We start from the raw sequence: 24935 nt of genomic DNA, 5'->3' as shown, positions 1-24935 counted from the left end.
TTTTTGACCTATGAATGGCAAAAGATAATTAAATCATTTTTTTCAGTGCTGAGTAAGCTTCCATACATGATAAGATGGTAAGTTTTGAATTGCTAACTGAAGTCTCACAGCATCCCTGGGCTATGAGTATTTTTTGCTTGTTAAAGACACCGCTCATAATGACTCTATATGTCATCTAAATTTGATCCATTGGATGGAAAAATATTTGGTTGCAGTAGTAGATGTTTACATTAGCCTGAGCTCCACCCTAATAAAGTCTTTGGTTTTGTTTTTGGAAAAAGAGAACCTAAAAAACTGTTTCCACTTAACAACATGAGGGTAGATTTGCAGATAAGGTGCCATATTAGAATTCCTTTTTATTATTTTTAATGAGCTAGACGGCTATGTTGGATTTGCTCAGCCTGCCTTTAGCAGGTAGAGTATAAAGGCGCACCCCTGTGGCTTTTTAAAATGAACTGCTAATAAATACAGGAGCGCTGTGGCGTGTCCATGGCAGCCTCAGAAAACAATAAAAGCTGTGGAAATAAGAGAAAGAAAGAAATTGAGGTGTTACTGCACATTTCACCACTTTATGTTTATTAATAATAAAAGTGGCAAAGTGCTGTGATATCCATGATGTCTATACACAATCTGCTCAAAAAAGCTGAGAACTTCCAAAGTCGAATCTCAACTGTAAAAATATAAAGACAACTTTCTATTTAAGATCGAGTCATCAACTCTGAGCAGTGTTGTCTCTTCCTGTTTATAGAAAAAAAACTGGATGTGTGGGAGGTTTTCACACCGGTTAAATGAAGGAGGGGAAAGTGGTCATATTTTAGGATCTGAGCTCGCTGTGGTGGGTCCTTCACATGCTCTTGGCTGTTGCTGTTCCCTGGACTTGTTCCCGAAATGCTTTCCAGTTATTTGTGCCGTGTTTTCAGACGTCTTGATGTCACTGCTGATGTAAACCCTTGTTGCCTTGTGGCATCGCAGCCACTAGAAGTGGGCACAGTCTGTCAGTTCATCAGCTGATATGAAATATTCATCAAAAAGCTGTGTATGTTGGTGGAGAAGTGGAAGAACTGATACCAAGGTGGGGTGGGGTGGGGTGGGGTGGGGTGCATTTTTGACAGGTAAAATGTTTCATCTCTGTCAGGGACAGGAAAAGGAGTTTCTGGGTATCTGAGCCATGTTTTATCCTTTAAAGGCAGCAGGGAGCATGGAGCAGTTTAAAGAGAAACACACTGCGACGTTTCCATTGTCATACATGCTGATATCAGGTAGAACAGGATATTCATCTGAGAAAAGGGCAAGAGCTCATCCTGTAGTGCCATTGGGAATGTGACAATGCTCACAGAGGGAGCACATGCTGAATAGTGTGCCCTTTTAGAGAATGATGATGTGCAAGATGAGAAATATTTTCCTGACTTGATTTGTGTGCTGTGAGGTCTTAAGGCTTTTAAGTCTTGCCAAGGGAGAGACTGTAATACTTAAAGTTGTCTTTTCCCTATCAGTCATGCAGCCAGTGTGTTACCCAATCTGTTATTTTGCTCTAGACTGCCAACTATAACTAATGAAAAAATATATATAAAGCTTTACACATTTGTTTGTGAGGTTTTTAATAATCCGAATATATAAATAGAAATATATATCAATAAGGAGAGCTCATTACAATAAAATAAATAGGATTTTTTGCCGTACAGAATTAGTTTATGCTATTTGGCAATCAGACTCTGATGGGCCATCACAGCAGACAGAATCCCAGCAGTGATAGGAATTAGATCAGGACCCCCTGCAGTCTAGATGGTAGTGGTGGTGCAGATAGGATACAGGCTGAGTGACTTGGGTGATGTGGAGATGAGGAGGTGGTTTGCATGCTGGATGAAAGATGAGCAGTGCAGTTTAAAGTATGCAATATGCAGCAGGTTGATTGGCTTGGAGAAAGTGGACAGAAAGATGATTGGACTAAAGCAATTCTGTTTTACAGGGAAGGATAAACACCTGGGAAAACAGGGAGATGAGTGAACAGAGACCTTCTTTATTGAATTTTACGCATAAGCATCAAATATATATATATATATATATATATATATATATATATATATATATATATATATATATATTTGGCAGAATTGGTAGAGTTCACCCTCAAAGCACGGAACCAGCTGTTAAGTATAGTCCACAAGCCTTCAAAAAGGTTGAGGTTGGGTTTTTGAGAAAACCATTCCAGATGTTTTTAAGCAAACTGCCTTTGGAAAGGAGTCAGTTGAATTGGTTCAGGCATCTGATAAGGATGCTAATAAGGATGCTTGCCTCAAGGGTGAGGTGTTCCAGGCATGTCCTACCAGAAGGAGGCCCCAGGGTAGAGACAGGATGTGCTGGTGTTCCTCTGGATAAGCTGGTGAGGGTGACTGGGGAGAAGGAGGTCTGGGTTTCCCAGTTTAGGCTAAACCCCTGTGACCCAGCCCTGAATAGAAAAAAATGAATGGATGGAAGGATTGATGGATGCTTTTAAAGCAAACTTTTGACCACAGGCGACTGATGTGAATTAACACATTCATGTTGGTCACTGAATTAATCTGACAGTTGTGAAGTTTTGACTTTTTATGCCACCAAAGTATCTCAGTATCTACCATTTAGATTTGCATTAAATTTTGCATTTGATATTAGTCTTTCCCAAAATAGTGACTTTGTTCTTCCCCAAACTTTTCCCCCAGTGGCACCATTACGCTGACACGTTTGGTTTTGCAGGCATTTTGCATTTGGTTTTGGTTTAGACAGCGACTCCTTCATCAGCTCCTGTTATATTTGGTGACATTCTTTCAGCCTTAAGAATAACATTTTCTGTTGCTAAAATTGTGAACTTTCAGCTTTGCAACCTGACATCAGTGATATTCTCCTTTATACCAGAAGCCAGCTAAACATCAGAAACTCAGTTTTTACTGGAAGATATCATCTGAAAAAGACATCTACCATCAGCCTGCTAGCTCTGATGACAAAGAACTCTGTTGAGCTTGAGTTATTTCCGTATTTAAAGATGAAAAATATACAGCTCTAATTAATCTAATTAATTTGGTGCAGTGAATAAAGACATACATTATGTAAACTTGCTTCAGAAATATTTTTATGTACATTTAACACACACAACTTTATTTAAAGTGTATATTGCTGCAATTGTAGTGGAGTACAGGTGTAATTATAATTGTTTTAATGTAATGATAACAAAGTAAGGGTACCCGAGGTTCTAGAAATATGAATTTAATTATTGTCCATTACCTTTTCATTCTTAACAGATCAGACATGCAGGGCAGATAAGCCCTCTTCTTATCACTGACAAGCACTTTTCATACTGCCTCACAGAAATCAATGATTCAAAACTCATTTCCTCCATGTTTTTTTTTAAAATCAGGAAATGAAGCTTGTTCAAAATATCCTGATACCTAAAATAATGAAGTGAGTTTTATGTCTTAATGAGATGTAGTCTCCTAACGCCTTCATAATATGACAGCCAAAAAGTGTATTTCGAAAATGCTGAGGCTCAGAGGGAGATGATGACATCTTTAGTAGCTTGAGAATAGAAGAAGACAGTCGTCAGTCTTCACCCACTTTTCGCGCCTGTAACAGGCAGCCACACATTGCTTTTTGACAGCTTCAGACTTGAACTGTCTTAATGTGACCTTTCATCTTGACAAGCCAAGGATCTTTTGTGCTGCTGATCTGCCCTTCCATCTCCAGACAAAAATAGGTCGGAGCAGGGCAGGTTTTTAACTCTGAAGCCTGTCCCTTTTTCTGGTAATAGCTGCTCTCTTTTGGATGAGGTCAATAAAGAAAAAAGGAAAGACAGGTGCACAGCAGAGTGGAGAGAAGAATGTGAAGGAGTGCTAAAAGGAGGGTAGGACAGAGAGTTGCCAGGGTGTGAATAAACTGCCATAAGTCACATTGCAGGTAACAGCAAACCATCATGAGAGTAGCACCTTAATCTGCACTGGCAAATTTTAAAAAACGTTCTCATGTTAGTTACGAAGAAAGTGACTCGAGACTGTTTTCCACCATTTAATAGCTGCAAAAAATACAACGTTTTATGGTGTACTTGATTCCATGCTGCCTTTTTTGAAGGAGTGGTATCACAACACTAAAATAAAAAAGGAACTTTTTTATCTATCCAATCACTTATTAGTTATTTTACATTCTGAGAATAAAAAAATAACAAGAAAGGTAAAATTAAAGGTACAGTCAGTTGTTTTTTAACTTTATTTAATAGAAAAAAGAATATTGAACTCATAAAAATACATTATTAGTGTGGAATTGCATCTTGCATAAATACATGAGCGGACACTGTTTTTTTTAAGCTGCCATGTGGCTCCAGTTGAATACAGTGGCCAAGATGGAAAACACCCTTCCATCTAATCACATTTTACATTTGTGGCTGTAGACCGGCCACATACATAAGAGAATGCGTCAGCGTATATGTGCTATGGAGACAAATTTTAATTAATGTCTGCAGCTTCACACTCAGGATTGAGGGATCATACCTGTGACCATACATATGAGAAGGGATCCCCTTCTCACCAAAGAAGTGAAAATGTGAAGGAAAGACACAACTTAACAGCCATCTGGATTAAAAATCATCATCTTCCTCCTCACGCTGAACATCATCTCCTAAACTGGAGTCAATGCTTTTAAAGACAAAAACCTGCATAAACATGGTTATTCATTCCTGTAATTGTTGCAATTACCTATTCTCAGCAAATTAGACAAATTTGATGGTCCTCTCTTCTAGGCACCTGACAACAAAACCATAAACTAAAACACAACAATAGCTGGTTATAAGCTAACATTACGGCAGCTAATGTTTGGCTTGAGTGTCCTACAAATTACACTTTCAATCTAAGAGTTTATTCGCTACGTGCCTGAGTCCAACAATGTTAGATTCACTTATAAGAAAACTTTACTGATATCGGCTAATAGCAGCTAATGCTAGCTGACAGCAGCTGACAGTGGCTAACAACAGAAACAACAGCAGTATCATTATGCGGTACATTCTTAATTTAATTTAATGTTTGTGATCTCTATTGCTGAGTAAAACATGTTTGTCCTATAGCAGCCGCCATAGATAGCATAATGCACTTGAATTAGAATGTGTAAAAAACAGAATTTACTTGACTGCAATCTACAATCTATTAACATCTAGTGCTGAAATTTTACACACTGCATCTTTAAAGTTAAAAAGTGCTGTAAATTAAGTTTGAAAACTTGAGAAGTTAAAATGTTGAGGTTGGAATACTAAGAATAAAGTATATACTGTTTTTTTGAACAATAAAGCTGAAAGTCATGGTCAAGGTTACATTGATCATTTTACGAGCAATAATCTGTTAGGTGTTATTGACTGTGAGCCCAATGCGCTACTAAATTATTGATGTTCCGTTTTAATGAATATTAATATCATAATGTTCTATTTATTCTGTAAAGTAAATAGAATATTCTCTGTTCTCGCTTCATGTGGCTGCAATACTCCTTGTAGTATTTTTTGGATCCTGGTTTGGTCTAGAAGGAGCTCATATCTAAAGATGACTCTAAAAATAAGCTCTTCATCTATTGGCTGGAGATGCAGATTTGCTGGTCAACAACTATGAACTCCGACATATGGGAGCTTGAGGCAAAATCTTCAGAAGACGCACATTCTCTAATCTTTTTCCAGCGCATAGAAGTGGAAATAAAGGAGGCATGGTATTCTGTGCTCAACTATGCATAAGTATGATCATGATTTTAACGTGGCGTTGTGACTTAGAAGTGTTTCTTCCTAGAAGTGTGAGTCACAATACGTTGGGTAAATGCAGGGGAGGAGCGCTACACCATCAAACAGGAAAACAAGGGAAGGCTTTATGAGTCACACATTTAGAACACCTCCTCTCGCCCAAAGCAAACCCAACAAACAGCTCCCATCAAGCGTGTGTGTACAAGACACACAAACACATAAAATACAAACATAAACCGCTACTACAATAATTTATAAACCATGAAGCAAAGCGTAAGTTCAGCACAAATCTGTACAAACACATTTTTGTATTTTATAAATCTGGTGCTTCAGTTATTACTTCTCCATGACAACTACAGATAGTCAAAAAACAAAACGAGGGAGGCACAAATGAAGGGTGTTTATACAAATAAAAAATCCATTATGTTTGTGCCCCTATGTAATTTTGCACATGATAGAAGTGCATGCACCCTTCTATGTATACATTCAGGACATATGTATAGTGCATGCCATATGTATATGTGTAGATGTTGATATACATAGACGTGTAAACATGTGTACATGTATGTGAGATAAAATTTGCCAATCATGAATGGTGAATAAGGATCTGTGCTTCATCTTACCATAACATTCATATATTTTCAGACACTAATACAACTTTTTTTATATACTTACCCAGGTTACAGTTCTAAGATGGATATAGGCCTTAAGTGTTGACTTTTCTTCTAGGAATTGCATCCATTTTAAGGCACGGTCTGTTTTCAGAGGCTCAAATGTAATCGGACTATTCTCGCAAAAGCTGTTTCCCATACTTGGAGGTAAAAAGGTCTGCAGTTGATTTCCAAGTGTAGCATTTGGATTTCGGAAACAGTTTCTGTGGAGCTCTCAATGTGTGTGAAATGGGCAATTCTGCCCATACTACAAAAATAAAACAAATCCATCACAGAGAAAGTGGAAACATGAGAGTTCATTCGGTTCTAGTTCATTCTGAAAATATAGTGAGCTGGTCAGCTCTACAGGCATAAAAAGGCCTGGATATCTGTGGAAGAGACCAGTGGTAGATGATTGCCTGATCCTTTTGACTGAAAAGAAAAAGCCCTTCACAAGAACCATTTTCAGGAGGTAGGTGTATCATTACAAGTCCATCACAGAAAGAAAGAAAGAAAATGTAAAAAGCAAGAAAAGTTCCGAAAACAGCATTCATTGGATCAATGACTCTACGAATGCAACAGAATTACAGGGAAAAAAAAATATGGAGAAGCTTTCAGTGTGCACAACATCATCTGTAAAACCCGTGTGAAACAGTGTGATGTATGGGCAAGCATGACTTCCAGTGGCACTGAGTAACCTGTGCTTATTGATGATGTGACAGAAGACCAAAACATCAAGTGTGCATAGCTTTCGTTTCAGTAAAGCAGACTGCACACGCCTCTCAGTACAGACAGACAGTCCCCTTGGGTCCGAATGAAATGTTGTCATCAGACGTGAGCATGCAGGTCTCTGCGGATGTCCATGTCCCTGCCAAGCTTTTAGTGACCACACAAAAATACACCAACTACACACATGTGCCTATAGATGGAACACCTACTCAGCTGCAATATTTCTAACTGTCCATGTCTGACTACATCAGAGTATAATCAAGGTTTAATAGCCAACACAACAAGGGTGAATACAGCCCATGGTTGTTTCCTGGTTTCCATGGTCCTTCCTGTCTTAGCCAAGTTGAAACACATCAACTTGGCCTAGACAACTGCTATCAAATGGAGTTAATAAGGTTTTCTACCATTTCTCATTGTCTGCTGTCCATGTAAGGATCTCAGTTGATGATTTTCCAGGCAGTAGGATTTTTTTTCAGTAAAATTGAAATAAATAATTCAGTTCATTTCAGTTTTATTTCTATAGCACCAAATCATAACAACAGTTGCCTCAAGGCACTTTATATTGTAAGATAAAGACCCTAAAGCAATACACAGCAAACAGAGAAAACTCCAACAATCAGACAGCCCCCTATGAGCAAATGCTTTGGCAACAGTGGGAAAGAAAAAACTCCCTTTTCACAGGAAGAAAGCTCCGGCAGAACCAGGCTAAGAGAGGGCGCAGCAACCTGCCGTGACCGGTTGGGGATGAGGGGAGGAAGACACTCTGTGGAGAGAACCGGACATTAACAATAACTTGCCTGAACACAGATTCAACTTCTTTTCTATGTAAAACTTCATTTTTTGTGTTGTGTGACTGCACAACATTACACTGTTTCATTGTAATAGTTTTACTAGAGCTGAATCAATATAGGATTTTTAAGAACAGTATCAATATCTGATCATTTCAAACTGTAATATTCCAACATATTAGTCGAAATGGGATTTTTTTTCAGAAATGCTAAGCGTTAATAGTATTAGGAAAAAAAAGGAAAAAAAAATTAAGAAAAAAATTCACTGTTCATTTTGAGAATAAAGTCGAAATTTCAAGATTAATTAAACATGAAATACTAAGTCGAAATCCTTAACAGTTGTTTCAAGACTAACTGCTTTACACGGATGAGTTAGTTTATTGTACTTTAGAATCAGTTTTAGTTACAAAGAAATTATTTTTTAAGCACGTAAACACAGTGGGGTGATTGGTAAATGGACTGATTCTTATGTAGTACTTTTCTACTCCAGTCACATGGATTGGAATGCTCTATGCTTTCTATCTACCAATCATACACATTCATACTGCGATGAATGCATCAGAGACCAACTTGGGTTAGTATTTTGCCCAAGGATATTTGGCATGCGGACTGGAGGAGCCAGGGATCAAACCACCAACCTTCCAATCAGTACATGACCTGCTCTACCTCCTGAGCTGCAGCCATCCTTATACAAACAACGACAGTGAAAAGATGGTGCCGAAAGCTCCATCTGGTCAGAAGGAAAAACTTGGAAGAGTTGGCCAGATTTGTACAAAATGATGCAAGGATATTGATGGTTACACGGTTGGACGTAAGACACCATAAAACTGCTGATCAGTTTGTTTCACTAACTCATCTACACATTTCCTAAAGGTTATAGGAGTCATGGCGGTTTAGTTTAAAATGACAGCTGTAATCACCACATTTCAACTTTATTCTCAAAATACTATTTCAAGTTTAGTCAAAGGAGTTTGCAAAGAAAAGCGTCTGGACTTCTTTAAGTTGCTTGAAGACGTTTCACCTCTCATCCGAGAAGCTTCTTCAGTTCTAAGGTCAAATGGCCGAGAGTCCCAGATTTAAACCCAGTGGGAGCAACTTAAAGAAGTCCAGACGCTTTTCTTTGCAAACTCCTTTGACTACGATGACCTGGATGACTGAGAATCTTCACAGACATATTTCAAGTTTAATCGCAAGATGAACATTTTTTTCCCCCAGAATGTGTTCTTAATACTCATCATAAATCTCCCTTACATTTCTTGTGTGTAGTTATTTATTGACTTCACATTCACATTTAAGCCAGCTAGTTGTTGTGTTTGTGGTAATGCCAACAAGGAAAATGCAGATTGCCCTCTGGTGGACAAATAACGTAACATCAAAATTCATAACACGTGTCAAGGATGTTTCTACGATCTTTATTTTTTACATTGTCAGTTATTGGCTGTTATAAATGCTGATACAGATGGATCGGCCAGTAGCTAATATCAGTCGACAATACTGGTAAATCTGTGAGGCTTTAATTGCTACAAATCATCATCAGTTTTGTTGCCTTTGATCTGCTGCATTTGTGAATCTGCAAATCTATGGAGTGCACTCTCATTTGGGACTTGTGTTTAGGGAAACGTCCTTCTTGTTTCCTTCTGAAAACTGCAAAAACAAGCTGTGAGGACCAATCAGGGTTCGTGACGCTGCTCACTAGGTCGGAATTTCATTTCAAGCTGGCGCACTGCTTGCATGTGTCGGCTTGAAATGACACATGCAAGCCTTCTCTGATTACTTTTAAATCAAAGTGATCAGAGAAAAGAAAGTAGAAAGCGGTGCACAAATGAATTCTAAAATGGACACGCAGAGGGAAAAGCCTTTTTTGAAAACTTGATTCATCACTTAGAAAGCCATTAAGTGCATCAGAAAATGAAATGAAATTGATTAAATTTTGCATGATGTGAACTAAACTTTTTAGCGGGCATAGCAGCTGATGGTTAGAGCCATGTGTCTGCAGAAACTTCAGTCTCTGTGCACATGATCATGCCACACACATTCACACACACATGTGCATGCAGCATCGACAAATACACCCACAGCTCAACTGTAGTAGATTTCATGAGTGCCAGCAGCATGAAGGCTGCCTCCCCCTTCCTCTCCCTCACATCTGACTTCCTCTCTCCCTCTCTCTCTATCACTCTTTCTCTCTCCATTGCACCCTCACTCTCTCCTTCTCTTGCTCACTCTCTATGCAATTCTTTGTTTTTTTGCTGCTTGCGGTGTTGGGGAATCCTCTTTTATCATGTTTTGGCTGTTTTAGTTTTTTTTCCTGCTTTGAATCTTTGTTTTCATCTCTTGATGAGAGAAGTCTCCTGCAGATTTGGCTCTTTTATTTCTTGTCTTCTCATCTTTCTCTCTCTCTCTCGCCATCTCTTCTGGTTCCAAACACTGAACCTCTCACTCTGCCTCTCTCTGGATCCGGCATTTCCTATGCATCTCCCCGCTGCTGAGGGGTACAGGGACTCATCTCTCCCCTCTTTCTCTCCCGCTCCGGCTCCGGCTCCTCCACCTCTACCTCCTCTGCTTCACCTCTCGTCCTCTCGCTTCCTAACGGAGGGATAATGTTCTATTTCCAGCTGGTGATCATGGCTGGGACGGTGCTGCTGGCTTACTACTTTGAGTACACGGACACCTTCCCCGTGCACATCCAGGGCTTCTTCTGTTACGACAAGACCTTCTCTAAGCCCTACCCTGGTCCGGACGATACCAGCAAGATCCCTCCGGTGCTCATCTACTCGCTCGTCACAGCCATCCCTACCCTCACGGTAAGAGTTCTAATTATTTATTCATTTCCAAGTATGGAAGTAAAGCTTGGCAGATACGGAAGGGGGTGGGTAGTTTAGAAATTCAAGAGATAATCATGCAAGTGGGTTTGCATCTCCCGTGCGCTGAAAAAGCAGAGTGGGGAAAAATTATGCTTTAGAAAGATGGAAGTTATCAAAGTTGAGATTGTGTATTAGATTTGCTCTGTCTTCAGATGCTGTGAAAGTACATAAGAATCTCCTACTTCTTGTGTTTGGTAATTCTCATGATGAATCATCTGTTGTGTGTGTGTGCTGTGCTGCACCACTGTAGATAGTGTGCAGATTGGTGAGCTGCATAGAGGTAACCCCCTCCACCCTCTGTCCTTGACAAGCGGATGCAAGTGTGTGTTTGTATGTGTGTGAAGAGTACAAAAAAAACGGAGGCAAGCATCAGCTCGGACCACACAGAGATGTGATAGGAAGAGGCAGACAGGTCATTAGAGAGAGAGAAAGAGAGCATCGGAGGAAGAGAGACAAACAACAGAGAAAGCAATAAAAACGAAGCCAGGTAAAAGTTGGAGTTGAGACAGAGCAGTGATGGCAGGCAACAGATGCTGTCCTTAAAAAACAAAACAAAAAAAACTGAGGTGAGAAAAAGACACATGAGCACGACGGAGGGTAATTTTTTAAGAGGGGGTGTGTGCTATTATTTTTTGTACTGTATGTTTGCACATGCATGAATGCTTGTGCATGTGCGTGCGTGTGAGATTAGCTGTTGAGCCTCAAGTGAGATGGGAGGCAGTGAGCCTGAAATGTGTAACACCTGGCCCTGAGTGCAGACACAAACCCGAACAGCTTAAATCCCCAGCACACCACGGAAAAGAAAGAAAGAAAGAAAGAAAATAAACACCACATACAGAAACCAACCAGCATCCACAATACAAAGCACACAAATAACCTGAGCAGATTACATGCACAGACAAAAGCCACAGCCTGCACTCAGTGCAAAGACAAGAATACCCCACAACTGGAGCACCAAACAATCGCAGATGATGAGGTTTTCTGTGCAGCAGTTCATCGCCAGAAGAAAGACTGTGGGCTGTCATAATGTGGTACCGCTGTGTACAGTTTGTCTCGCAGCCACAATACACAGTGATTTTTTTTCCCTAATTGTGAGCAATTATCTGATTGTGTTAGCAACCACAGCAGACAAAACAATACGCATAAGTGATTTAATGGATTCAGAAAGTATTTATATTGACAACTAAGTGGTAAAGTTGATATATTTGGTAGGAATATAATATAGGAGGGAAGAAAATGTACAAATGTACAAGTTTGTATGTCTTCTTTTATTAAAGTGTTTGTTTTCTCACATTTGGATGAAACAGCATTTATTTTTTTATTGTTTATTCCATTTTTCATTTTTCTTGTTTTTCTTTTCAGACTTTAGTTTTAAAGGGAATTTTAAAAGTGATGTTGCATTATGGGTGCAGTTTGGTGATACTTCTAATTTTATGAGTAAAATACAGCCTTTTATAAACTTAACAACATAACCGGACTAAGAGGCTTCTCCTCTTTCTCTCCTTTCTCTCAATTTCTTCTCATTTCTTGAAGTACTCATCAGGAATAGATCTCCAGGCTTCTTGAAGGACATTCTTCTTTGGATATTTTCTGCCTTTTTCATTCTCAGTCAGCTGATACCACACTGCTTCAATAATGTTGAGGTTGCGGCCTCTGACTGATAGTGTTAAATTGTTTGTTTTTCTATCTAAGTATGCTCTTTTGGGATCATTGTTATACTGAAAAATTAAGCCAACTGCTCCAACAACACTGACCCCAGACTATGATACTCAGTATTGTACTTCTCCCTTCTTTAAGAATGGCTTCCTGACAGCCACCCTTCCACTGAGACCATTTCTGATGAGGCTTTGGTGAACATCGAAGGGTCAGATGTATCTCTCAGGTCCTGTGTCAGGTCTTTGCTGGATTTTTCTTTCTATTTCTTAAGGACATGACTTTCAGATACTTTTCATCTGTTCCAGATAGTTTTTTAGGCCTGACACGTCCCAGAAAACATTCCCATGCGTCTCCACAGTTAGAGGGGGGTGAATTGTAGGGCTGTGTGTGCAAAGGACATGTTTGTTGGGTTCTTCTTTTGTCTTCCATTTGTACAGTTTCCTCACTTTTTCAATATTTTAAGGACATGCTGCACTCCATGCTGTTTTCAGCTAATACGGTAGCTCTTTGCTAATCACCTTGTTGGTGCAAAAGTACTATTTCTTTATGTTAAACTGTGTTATTGTTTGCATTTTTATAGATTCAACTAAAGAAATCAGAACAAATTATGTGTTTTTGTGACAGGCTGCTAGTAATAATGGGCCTAAGTCTGTTCTGTGTAGACACAACACTGATTCATCTGCTGAGTTTGGAGCTTTTTTATGCTTGAATGATGGCTTAAGAAACTGGACTGGACTGAAGATGAGTGGGAAAAGCAGCCAATGTCCAAATAAAATCTTTGAAATTTTTCAGAAAGACCACACAAAAATGACAAGAAAGTCTGTCTCATAAAGAAATAGGGCTGGCTCAGGATAGGACTTAGCAGAAAATTGTACCTGTTATTTAGTGCTAAGTAACTCACTAATACCCACATAGCAGGACATATTATTTTGCAGATAATTTAATTTCTCTTGAGTTGGATTATCCACAGAGACCTTTAAATCTGCCCTAACTCAGGGTAAATTACTCGGGATGTTGAACTGGGTCAGAGCGCATTACGTACACCAGCTAGTCTGCCCTAACCTGTGCTGACAGAGGCCTTGGTATGTGTAACAAGCACCAAAGCAAATCAGAGCAGTAACTCCCTGAGATAGTGGCAGTCTGGTGTAAACGTGCTTTGCCATTTTGTTGTTATATTCAGTTATTGTCCATATTCTTTGATTTGAAACACATCTAAACTGCACTGAATGTAGTAGAGATATAGAGTATGAGAGCATCGTACCATAAAACTGCTACTGCAGGAACTAATTACACTTTAGAATGTGGACTTAATTACTTGTACTGACCATGTAAATGAGACCTTGTCTGGCTGAGCCATTGAAGGTAATAGGCATCCAGTGTATTTGGGTCAGTGCCAGTCCTCCAAGCCCAACAGAGGGCAGTCTAGCACTCAGTCGGCTCCCAGTATGGTCCCAACATTTAATTAAAATCATCAATCACTTTTTGAAGGTTTTAGCACAAAGACCCAATCCACTGTGTGGAGACCAAAACATAAGGCAGGTTTCCACCTCAGTAACATTAAGGTGCAACTTTTTATAACTTTGTAAATTACACTAAAGGTGGGAAGAACTAATAAAGAAGGGGTTATTTTTTTCTTCAGTTTCTTTAGATTATTTCCAAAAGCACTGAGCATGGGTGAGATCCATCTTTTCAGTACATACAAAAAAAGTCCAAATTTGTTACACCTATAAGTTTATGAAATCTAATACAGTCCACAACAGGCCTACAATTGGGGATGGGAATTGAGAACCAGTTCTTGTAGAAAACCGGTTCCTATTAGTCCAATTTCTTGGAATTGTTAGTCTGCCTGTTAAAATAACCCAACCATATGAGCGGACATTTAGGGTAATTTAGGTAAGATCTTTTATAATCTGTAAAGATTTTAAAATTCCAGGTCACATTCATCTTTCCATGGCAGCAAACTTGCCTTCTTTCTCAAGCATACTGTAGTTGGGTGATATCGCAGCCACTTTCAGGGAGCACTGAGTAACTGGTCAATTATTTCTTCAAAGTATCTTTCCATCTCCACATGGAACACCAGTCACTAGTGACAATGTAATTATCCCCCACTAACCTCCCACCCAGTAAGCACTGCCAATTTACTGTTAGCTTCTGTTGCTATGCATGAGCAAATTTCCAAATGCGCTGTAATTTTTTCAAACAATGGCCATTGTTAGCTCATCTTTATTACTAAGCAAAGTTTTGAGTCACACTTGATTTCTTTATATTTCAGAGGAATGTTGTTGTTGTTTTGTTTGTTTGTTGAGTCACTTAACACCACCCTATGACTCATTCAAGCATAAATGGTCATCTCAAGGAAATCAGGAAGCAGTGTTATGGCTACACATAACAGACAAGTTAGCAAAGAGCTATTAAATTTCACACTAATAAAGGTTATCTTATTAGCTGAAAAATTGGCATATTTCAGGTTGGTGTGCAGTGTGTCCTGGACAACTGGGGGAAAAAAGAGGCAGGACTATAGCACATGAGCAGTCTGGAAGTCACGTCCTTAAGAAACAGGGAAAAACCAGCAAAACCTGAAATAAAACCTGAGAGATGCATCTGGGTGTTCAGTTGATCTATCCACTGTTCATTCAAGCCAGTTCAGAAATGTTGAAGGGTGGCAAAGGCTGAGGTATGCCAAATTACTCAAGAACTGTACTCAAAAATCAGTGGGAACACGTCTGATGGAGTGATGGATGCAAATTTGAAATTTGATGTTTAAACTGTCAGTGAACAGAGAAGATGGGGAGTGAAGTACAACATGAGTGACTACAGCCATCTGTAAAACCCGGTGGAGGCTCTGTCATGGTTTGGGGCTGCGTTTCACTCAGTAGTGTTGGAGATGTCATCAAAATTGATGAAATTACACAGAAAAATACTTTCAGTTTGATCCACTTTGGAATATACTTTATTGTCTGATTGACAATGGAATTATTTTTGTGCTGGACAATGAACCTAAAAACATACCTGGATAGAAAAACACACAATGGAACACCATCAGTCATGGATTGGCCTCCCCAGAACCAGGACCTCAACATTACTGAAGCAGTGTGGGATCATCTTGACAGAGGACAGAAGAAAAAGGCAGCCAACATCCAAAGAAGAGCTTTGAATGTCCTTCAAGAAGCCTGGAGAACTATTCCTGAAGACAGCTTAAAGAAATGACAAGAAAGTTGCCTCAGAGAGTTCAGGCTATGTTGAAGAATGGTGGTCATACCAAAAGTTGACTTTCAAGCTTGTTGGGCGACTCAATACTCTAGACTTTTGCATAGTACTGTATTTGTTAGTGGTCTCCAGTTTTGAAATCCCCTCTTGACCGTTGTGGTCATCTCACCCTTTGTTTGATCTGACTGAGAAATCGAGGACACGACACCTCACAGTAGTACAGAATTGTCCAATAAGACTTGAAACAACATAACATAGTAGAAAATTGCTGGTCGTTTCTTCGTGGACTTATATACAATTTTTTTTGGACAATTGCGCAAGCTGACTTTTAAACTTTTATGCCTTGCGTGGATACTTTCATAAGAGGGGGTTTGAGAGATGGAAGAAGACAGTAAGACATAAATGTTTGGTAATTATTATGTGATTTTTAATCACAGGTGTTGGAATTTGCAGGCATCGATTTGATTATTTAAAGAAAATATGCTTTTAATGGGAAACTTGTGCTTGCACAATCAATTTTAGGAATAATTCTTGCAATCATAACAATGCAAAAAGCACCTAAATCACTGCAGCAAGTCAATCACTTGTTTGTAATCAAAATGATCATGTTTTACTTAAGGAAAACACATATTGTGATAATCCATATGCCTTTTTTTTTTATACATTAGTTGCACATAAATGCTGTCAGCATTTATCAAAAGACCACTGCTGTATCTGAATAACAGTAAGAATTCTCAGTATAAACACACACTTTAGTTTGGTTCATTTTAAGGACATCTCGAAAGTTTGCCTAATGGAGCTTGTAAGCCAGTTAATCTTAGGATGAATTAACTTATCCTGCAAAGATTCAGTCTGACACTGTGCGCACAAACGTGTGTTCATTCTCTGTAAATCCAACCTTTGATCAGCTTCATTTTTGTCTTTTTCTCTGTTGCACGGCCGTTTTCCACGACCGTCCACATTTCTCACTCCACTACATCTCATCCACATTGACCTTTTTGCCTTCGTGTTCTATTTATTACCATTCCTGTCTTTCCTATGCTATTTAGGATTTTCTGTGTTTTTTCTCTTTATTTATTTGGAAATATCCTAGAACAGCATAATAGTACTACATATTTTTTCCCCACCTTTCACCATCCTGGGTACTGTGACATTGCTTCCACTCATCAACACCTTTCCTTCCATTTTTAAATCTTTATCCTTTACCCTTCCTGACCGCTCTTCTCTTCTGTGTTTGTCTCACCTGCCAATTAACACATTTTTACAGCCAGGACCTGATGGGATTTCTCACCTCACTGGCATCAAAATCTGTGGCTAGACTGATAAGCATAGAGATCTTACAGAAAATGATCAAAATTGTGCTCATCTGTCCCACTTCCCACTCTTTACCTCTGATGAAGAGGAGAATAAGTCTTTTATGTGACTGCAGTCACACTCAGATAAAAGGCACACACAGAGATGAATGCTTTGCTTAATAAATCTGAAAAAACGTCACCTTCCAGCTACGCTCTGTTCTGACACGTTCAAGGAGAGGTCCACAGAACATTCAAGGGCTTGTTAAATCCATATGTAGTTGAGCTCAGTTTATTCAAATAAAACCACAAGTTTCATCGCTGCTCATTCACCTCTTCCACTGGAAAATTACTATTTAAAAAATAGGTTTCTAATAATAATACAAACATTATAGAGATGTCTTTACTGCAAAGTCAAAGGGTGGAGGCTGGCCTGTCCCAGCTAAGGTCCAGCTGAAAACTGAACTACTACTTGGATTCAAACCACTATCTACTGACTGAAAGTCCAGTTTTAGCTTTTCAGCCATAACAGCTTCCTCCTGGTTTAGTTTAACTTTATGCTTCCTCCCTAACTTCCTGAAGTCTTCCTGTCAGAATGCCCAAATACCCAACTTCTCCCAGTGGCAAACAATCCTAGAAAATGCTGAAGACAGTGGTAATGTTAGCTATGTTAAAGGTAAAGTGTGTCACGGGTTCAAAATATTGGGGATGGATACAGGAGGAAAACCAAAATAACAACACTGGTCCGGCCGGGTCAAGTCAAACGATGATTTTAATGAACACACGTGTGGGAGATGAACACTGCACGCAGACAGCATCGATCTCTCTCTGAAAACCACACAACAATAGTTTTTATGAAAATCAGGGTATTGGCACGCCCCCTCATGCGTAAAGTAGGTACAATACAATCAATGTTGACAACTTTTAACACATTAAAAGAACATCTTCTTCTCCCCGAGGCCAGATCCTTCCCAGTAATCTTCTAACTCTGCTTATCCCCTGGAACAAACAGTCTCTCCTGCAAGCATAATCAAACAGCTACAAGGCTTTGCAGATTGTTATTTAAATATTTGAACTCTCCCCTACACATGAGTTTAACTGCTGCTTGTGTGTGTGCGTGTGTGCCTCGACCTCAGCATTCACTCTGTCTATAAGGACAGAGGCCAACTCAGCATGTGTGCAATAACCTAACTGAAACCATACATGTAATATGTTGAATAAATGTTCTAATCAAATGCCACTACTCAAAGCTTAATAAAAAGAATATAAATGAATAAAGGATCATGATGAATAACATGATATATGTGTTTTGTAAGCATGTGCGGCCTTCTATGCTCTACGTCACTTCCCTCAATAGATCAGCCAGACATCCCGCTGACTGTAGCTTTTAACCCTTACTGACGTGAGCACAACTCCATAATAAGCACTAAGCGGCAATATGTATAAAGATGATCATGGTTACACCTGTAATGAAAGATTATATGATTATACCAACGCCTGTAAATAGAAGATTAACATGAGGTTATAATCACTGTAATACAAACGTTAATGTAATGTCAATAGCTTCAATAAATGCTTTAATGCAATGCTTATTATATGATTCTGATGCAATGATAAAATAACAGTAAAATATCCCTTCTCAAGTGCTAAAGTTCAATCAAGTCTGACGGTAACATTAACTTAACCTTGGTGCATCGATAATAAACAGATGTTTTCAATTTAGTTAAAGTACTCTATAAATATATTGATTGTATAGCACTTTTTATTACAAGCCTACCTAATTACACACATACTTTTTTCCATACCTAAGCACTCTGTCTAACACACACTTCAGTGGATACGTCTTGGAGTTCAGTATCTTGCCCAAGGATACTTTAACATGCAGGCTGCAAGAGCTGAAAAGCGAACCAGCAACTTTCTGGGAGACGATGTCCCTACCTACCTGCTGAGCCACAGCCTCCACAAAAGTGTTGGGTATTTCACAGGTTTCAAAGCAGTAGTGACAGGGATGGAGCTTTGAGGTCCGAACAGGTGAAGCTGAATGATGTGAGGGTTTACCTAACCTCTCTCAGAGATGTCTTGCCTGCTTCCTCCTCCTCCATTAAACCTCTCTGTGCATCACTGACACAAACTACGACCTCATGTTGGCCACCCCACAAAACAGTTCACCTTCATCTTAAATTGTGCACACAGGATGAGTGCCCATTTTCCAGTCTTTCTCTCTTCCTTAACCTTTTGCTTTTTGGTCTTCCCCGCTGTTTTTCTTCTTTAGCATCTCTCCTTTATGTTTTCATACACAGGCCCACGAGCACACGGTCTAGTTTTGTATGCTGCTAAGCCAGGTTAATGAGACAGATGGCAGGGTGGGCTCCATGGCGGCAGAGGGGCGGCATCGATTTCTGCGACACTGGCTGCCATGAGAGCATATGTCACGCAGGCGAAGGCTTCTGCCCCCTCGACTTCTGTTCCTTAGCTTCTGATGGGGAGAGCAAGGAAATAAAAAGGAAAATGTTCAAATAATAATAGAGGAGGTGATGGTAATGCAGGGAGAGAGATCTGATATGGAGGCTGATACCAGAAGGGAAAATCATGTAAAAAAAAGCAACTTTAAGAAAAAGAAAGTGATAAGGATTCTATTCATGGAAAGAAGCAGTTCGTGCTGTTTTCTTCTGTGCACATTAAAGACTCTCTATCTTTTCTATCTATCTGTGATGCTGGGATCCATACAGAAGGCTAATTTACCACAGTCTGCACAGTTCCCATTCTGCCTGGCATGCAGTCACAGCTCTCATCTGACTCCTCACGGTGATTATCACCCTACCTAAGATAGCAGGGGATTGCATCAACATACCATTTTAATCATCAACTGACATCCCCTCATTCCATCCGTCACCTTCTCTCTTCTTTGTTTTCTTTGTCACCTCCACCAGCTTCTCTGTGTCTTCATAAGTCTGCAGTTTGTACTTCACCATTTTCCTTTATGGCCCAGGGCGGTTATTGCATCAACCTGATTGCCTATGCAGTGAACAGGGCGAGAAAGATAAAGTTCATGCCTTCCTAGTGCTTTCAGCAGAAGTCACCCATTCCTGTGAAATGAGATTAGACTGAACAGTGGTTGTCATTTCTGCTTCTTAGCTTTGATCCATTTTTACTCAGGCGAAAGCAGAGACACCTCAGGGGTCCTGCTTGGCTGGTGGACTGCCATGCTTCAGTCAACACCTCAGAGGTTTCTGACAAATGCCGGTGCCCAATCTGCATTCACAACAGGGGTGCATACTGGTTCGCTACTGTCTATTCTGACATCTCTACATGGGTACATCGGTCCAAGTCTTAGGTTTTCTTTTTAGCGTCTAACTCACACTCACGCTGCATTCACAGTAATAATGCTTCTTTTTAAAACAGCATTTAAAAAAATCTCTCCAGATGTACGTTTTAGGATGGTTTAAGAAATATTTTCTGTCCTTTGGATGATGAACACTCATCATGTGCACACTGAGTATGGCGGTGTAGAGAAAGAGCAGAGATCTATTTGTTTGCAGAAAATAACGAATACAAGGAACTGCAGTGGCTTCAAATAAAATCAGGGTGTTTCAAGTACCTTCGCTGTTTCCCCTCTATCTTGTTTCGGTGTTATTTCCTGTTCTGTTCTCTTTTCTTTGTCATCTGAAGTGTGTTTTTGTCTCTGTTTAGTATTTGTCTTTTGCTTCCTGTTTTACTTTGAAGGCTGGTTTTCTTTCATATCCTGTCTTAGTTTTGCTGTCTGTCTCTGTCTTCCCCTGATCTCCTGTTTGTTTTCACTGTGTTCTTCTCCCCCGTTGTGTTCTTTCTTCTTGACCAATTATTACAAAATGTATTTACAGTCTTTCCTTTTTTCAGTCTGGTTTGCTCCTGTCTGTGCCTTCATATTTTTTTTATATGGTTTTAGTTGGACTTTTTTGTATTTAAAGTGGAACTTTGTTCAACCACAATAAAGCCTCACCGTTTGTTTAATATTCAGCCTGAAGTGTAGGTCCTCTATCCAACACTCAGGACAGTGAAAGAAGATGCTAATTAGCAACTGTATCGATATCAACAGTGCCGTTTTAACCTCCTCTAGTTGACACTAAACTTCAGTCAGGACATAGGGTTAGGGTTGACCCCTCCACTCACTAGCAGCTTAACACATTAACGGTACTGGAGATTGAAAACGTTAAAAAAACATATATCAGGAATTTCAGTAAAACTCCAGTTTCATCAATGCTTTAGTACTAAACAGTTACCATAAATGTTAACCTGGCCAGTGCACATGTTATCTATTAGCCATTATTTGACACATATAAATCCAGCCTCAAGCTAGCGTACTGGTTCTAGTGCCCTTCCCAACCCAGGATAAATGGGCTCATCAGGAAGAACTTCCAGCGTAAAAACTGTGCCAAATCAGACATCAATATATCCAAATGATGTGGCGACGCCTCGGGAAATAATGGAGCAGATGAAGATATGTTTATCCAATAGCCACATTAGCCATCTGCTAAGCTATCGTTAAGGTGGTAGCTATGGGTAATAATAAAACAATAACATTAATGTAGGAGCTTGGTAGCTAACATTTTCAGTCCTGCCCATTTGTAATAATGATAGACGGTGTTAATTTAACAGTGTGAAATAATTATTTGTAAATAAACGTTTCTCTGAAGACTGAAGCTGAGAAAAGTCTACTAGTTTGCAACTACATGGAAACCGTGGTAGCCGACCTTACCATCTCTATCTTTAATGAAGTAATGGTTTCAAATCATCAGTAGTGCAGCACTACATCAGACAAATTAAAAACAACTCTCTATATTATTGTCTGTGTTGTTATAATCTTTGCATGTAATTTTTTTTTTTTTACATTTTTTTATATCAAAAATAGCCTTGAAGATTTTTCTTGGTATTTGTTTTAAGTTTGTATTCCTACCAATAGTTAACTCTATGAATTATAATATTATGACATAAACTCCTTGTCTAATGAAACAAGCATAGATTATCATTCATTTCCAAAAGTCTAAAACCTGAAACTGGGTTGACAGTATTTCCAAAGGTCTCCATTTAAGGAGTTGTAAACTGTTTTAGTGATGCTTGTAATACTCATATGTTTCTAAGCAAAAATGCAGTAGTGTGGATTAATACTCACACAAGTTCTCTGTAAAACATTATTCTGGCTAAAGGCAGCAAGCAGAGGCATACGTTCTGAAAGGAAATGTGTCTCAAAGTTTTCCTGTTTTCCATCGTCACTGTCTTATCTAAAAATGGGGAAAAAGGTTTGAAGGTTCTCAGATATTACTATTAAATATTTACTTTTGAAGAAAATATCACCAGTTTCCAATAAATGTTTTTTCACCCTAAAATTTTAAATACTGCGCGCCATCACAGCAAACTAAAATCTGTTGCATGCGGATTTTACATGACATGATGTTTTCTGATCTGCATGCTTCTGTTCAGTACTACTGTATACTGATTTGGAAAAGGAAGCTTGTGTATCTGATTGCACGACCAGCCCCAAACACTTTCTCACACTGATACCATTGTTATTCTGTACCGCTCATATGAAGCTGAAACCACCAGTTAGCTTAAGCTAGCATCAAAAAACAGCTAATCTCTGTATCTAAAGATAATAGAATCCACCTGCAAAGCTTATTAGCTTATTTGTTTACAGTATAAAAGCAATACTGTGAGTAATATATTCAATTTGATTCAATTCAGTTTTATTTATCTAGCAAATTACATCAATAGTCACCTCAAGGCATTTTATATTGGAAGGTAAAGACTCTAAAATATTCAAAAGAAACCCCAATGATCATATGACTCCCTATGAACAGACAAAAGTGGGAAGGAAAAACTCCTTTTTAACAGGAAGAAATGTCTGGCAGAAACAGGCTCAGGTTATATAATTTTATTCACTTTAATAATGATTTTAATGATTTATTATTTTAATAAAATGTGGGAAAGGTATCTTTGACCCATATATATATATATATATATATATATATACATATATATATACGTATATATGAGTGGCCAGGCTCACGGGTGTAGTAGGTCTACACATCTACAGGCTGACATCTTTTCCCATTTTGCTACATATGGGGAATATTTTCCATGAAATTTCTGTTACCCAAATCCAAGTTCTGTCATCGGATGTGCATCCAGGTGGCTCATTGTAAATAAACAATGTCCCAGCAAAGACGTGAAGTGTGAAAGAAACAGAATGATAGATAACAATGAGATATAAAGCAGCCATAGGTCCCACTGATGCATATTTTAAGGGATGTTACCGAGCAGAGAAAAGTGGGGTGTGAAATTGAACAAGATAAAAATAGAGAAGGGAAAAGTAAGAAAAGTATAACCTACTTTTTTCTTTCAGTTTGAAAAAAAACTAAGGTAAAGGAAGAGGAAAGGAGAGATTAAAGGGAAAGAAGGGGATTAGTGATGCTGCTACGCAATGATGAAGCGATTGTGCTTATGTAAGAAGGAAGAAGGATCACTTTGATAACACAAGCAGGCGGGGTTTGACTTTCTGGACAGATACCAAGCAGAATGACAGTGGCTGTGATGTTGCATTTTTCCTAGTAGAAGAAGGGCATCACTCTGTGTTTATTAGGTTGTATGATGTGTGTTGACGTGTATGCTTGATAGGCTCCATTTTTGTAGAAGCCGTAACATTTGTGTAAAGTGCCCCTTGGCCTTGTGAATGCAATTGTGTTTGCACTTATGCATCATATGCCTATTCATCCATAAATGAGATCATGTTCTTTTCTCAGTTGTTATTCTTCATCATATCTTATCAGTGTTTAGAAGTCTCTGATCTATAGACTCGTCCAGTCTGTATTTTCAGAGACCAGGAGTGTCGTGTTAGCACCCACCCCTCACAGTCAAAGTCCTGGTGAGATCCACATGTAAGGAAAGGAAGGTAATGATCTTGATCTGCTCAGACAGGTGCCGTGTCTTTAACATCCATTAGCCCAGATCTCATCTATACACTGCATCGCATTACTTTACACATGAATGACTTTCCCAATCTTGTCAGAAGCATTAAGTCTCATGGCTGCAGAGCTGCGTTTCATCAATGTGGGTCTGCAGTTGGTCCATGCAATGCAAGAATTGCAGCATGCCTTCATTAAATTAAGCCACAGACATGAACTGAATATCTCCCAACAAAGGTTTTCAGCTATACAATATGTGAGTGATTGTGTCTTGAAACATAGAGATATACAGAACTACTGGTACATTAAGGATAACTGTTAAGGCCACGGGGTTGTGTTGTGTTTTGAATTTTTAGATAACTTGAACATGACAATCACTTCACTGTTGTCAGTCACCAGATCTCAGTCCAATAGGCATTTTTGGGATGTGCTGGAACTGGAGATTCTTATTATGGATGTGCAGCCGATTGATGCTGTCATGTCAGTATGCACCGTGTCTGTGTCGATATGTTGAATCTTTGCTTGAAGAATTAAGACAGTTCTGAAGGCAAAAGGGGTCCAACCTAAAGCTAATGAGGTGTAACTAATGAAATGACCAGTGAGTGCACTTTGGGGTTGTTTCCTGTTTTGCTTGGTCTTGTTTAGGGTTTCACTTCCCATGTGTCTGACTGGCTCCTGTTTCCTCCCGTGTGTTCTTTTTCTTCATGCTTCTAGTCTGTGTATTTTGGATGTTTGCTTTTCAGACTTTTACACCTTTATGCTTTGTTTGTTCTGGACTTACAGTTTAAACAAAACCTGCAGTTTCTCTCTGTTGTTATTTTACAGTCCAACTTGGAACATTTCAGTCATTTAAACATGACAATTTAAACATCTGCAGCAACAAAATTATACAAACACATTACATACAATCTTTAAATAACATTGACAGAGGATATTTTTCTTGCTTTATCCTAACTTCTCTCTCATCTTTATATTGTTGAAAGCTATACACTATTTATTTTCAATAAGAACTACCACGTATGGAGATGCATGTCCAGCAAAAAAGAAATCAGAAACTTTCTTAAAATTCGCATTCAT

At 38.9% G+C, this 24935-nt stretch overlaps 1 protein-coding gene and 1 long non-coding RNA gene across 5 annotated transcripts in view; one reads left to right on the top strand and one right to left on the bottom strand.

Moving 5' to 3' along the window:
• plppr2a (phospholipid phosphatase related 2a) overlaps positions 1-24935 on the top strand; it is a 68243-nt gene that overhangs the window by 25197 nt on the left and 18111 nt on the right. For all 4 annotated transcript variants that reach the window (XM_005468525.4, XM_005468524.4, XM_005468527.4 and 1 more), the window contains one exon: positions 10517-10705. In XM_005468525.4, the coding sequence (XP_005468582.1) occupies positions 10517-10705 (189 nt within the window). The remainder of the gene's footprint in view (positions 1-10516; positions 10706-24935) is intronic.
• LOC112846756 (uncharacterized) lies at positions 17890-20855 on the bottom strand. Its single transcript, XR_003219878.1, has 3 exons — positions 19772-20855; positions 18863-19396; positions 17890-17938 (listed from the first exon to the last, which is right to left on the bottom strand). It is a non-coding gene; the product is annotated as an uncharacterized LOC112846756 (long non-coding RNA).

Source organism: Oreochromis niloticus, linkage group LG4 (assembly GCF_001858045.2).
Source record: "Oreochromis niloticus isolate F11D_XX linkage group LG4, O_niloticus_UMD_NMBU, whole genome shotgun sequence".
Classification (NCBI taxonomy): domain Eukaryota; kingdom Metazoa; phylum Chordata; class Actinopteri; order Cichliformes; family Cichlidae; genus Oreochromis; species Oreochromis niloticus.
Note: the sequence above shows the minus strand (reverse complement) of the source record. Positions and strands in the feature narration are given on the sequence as shown.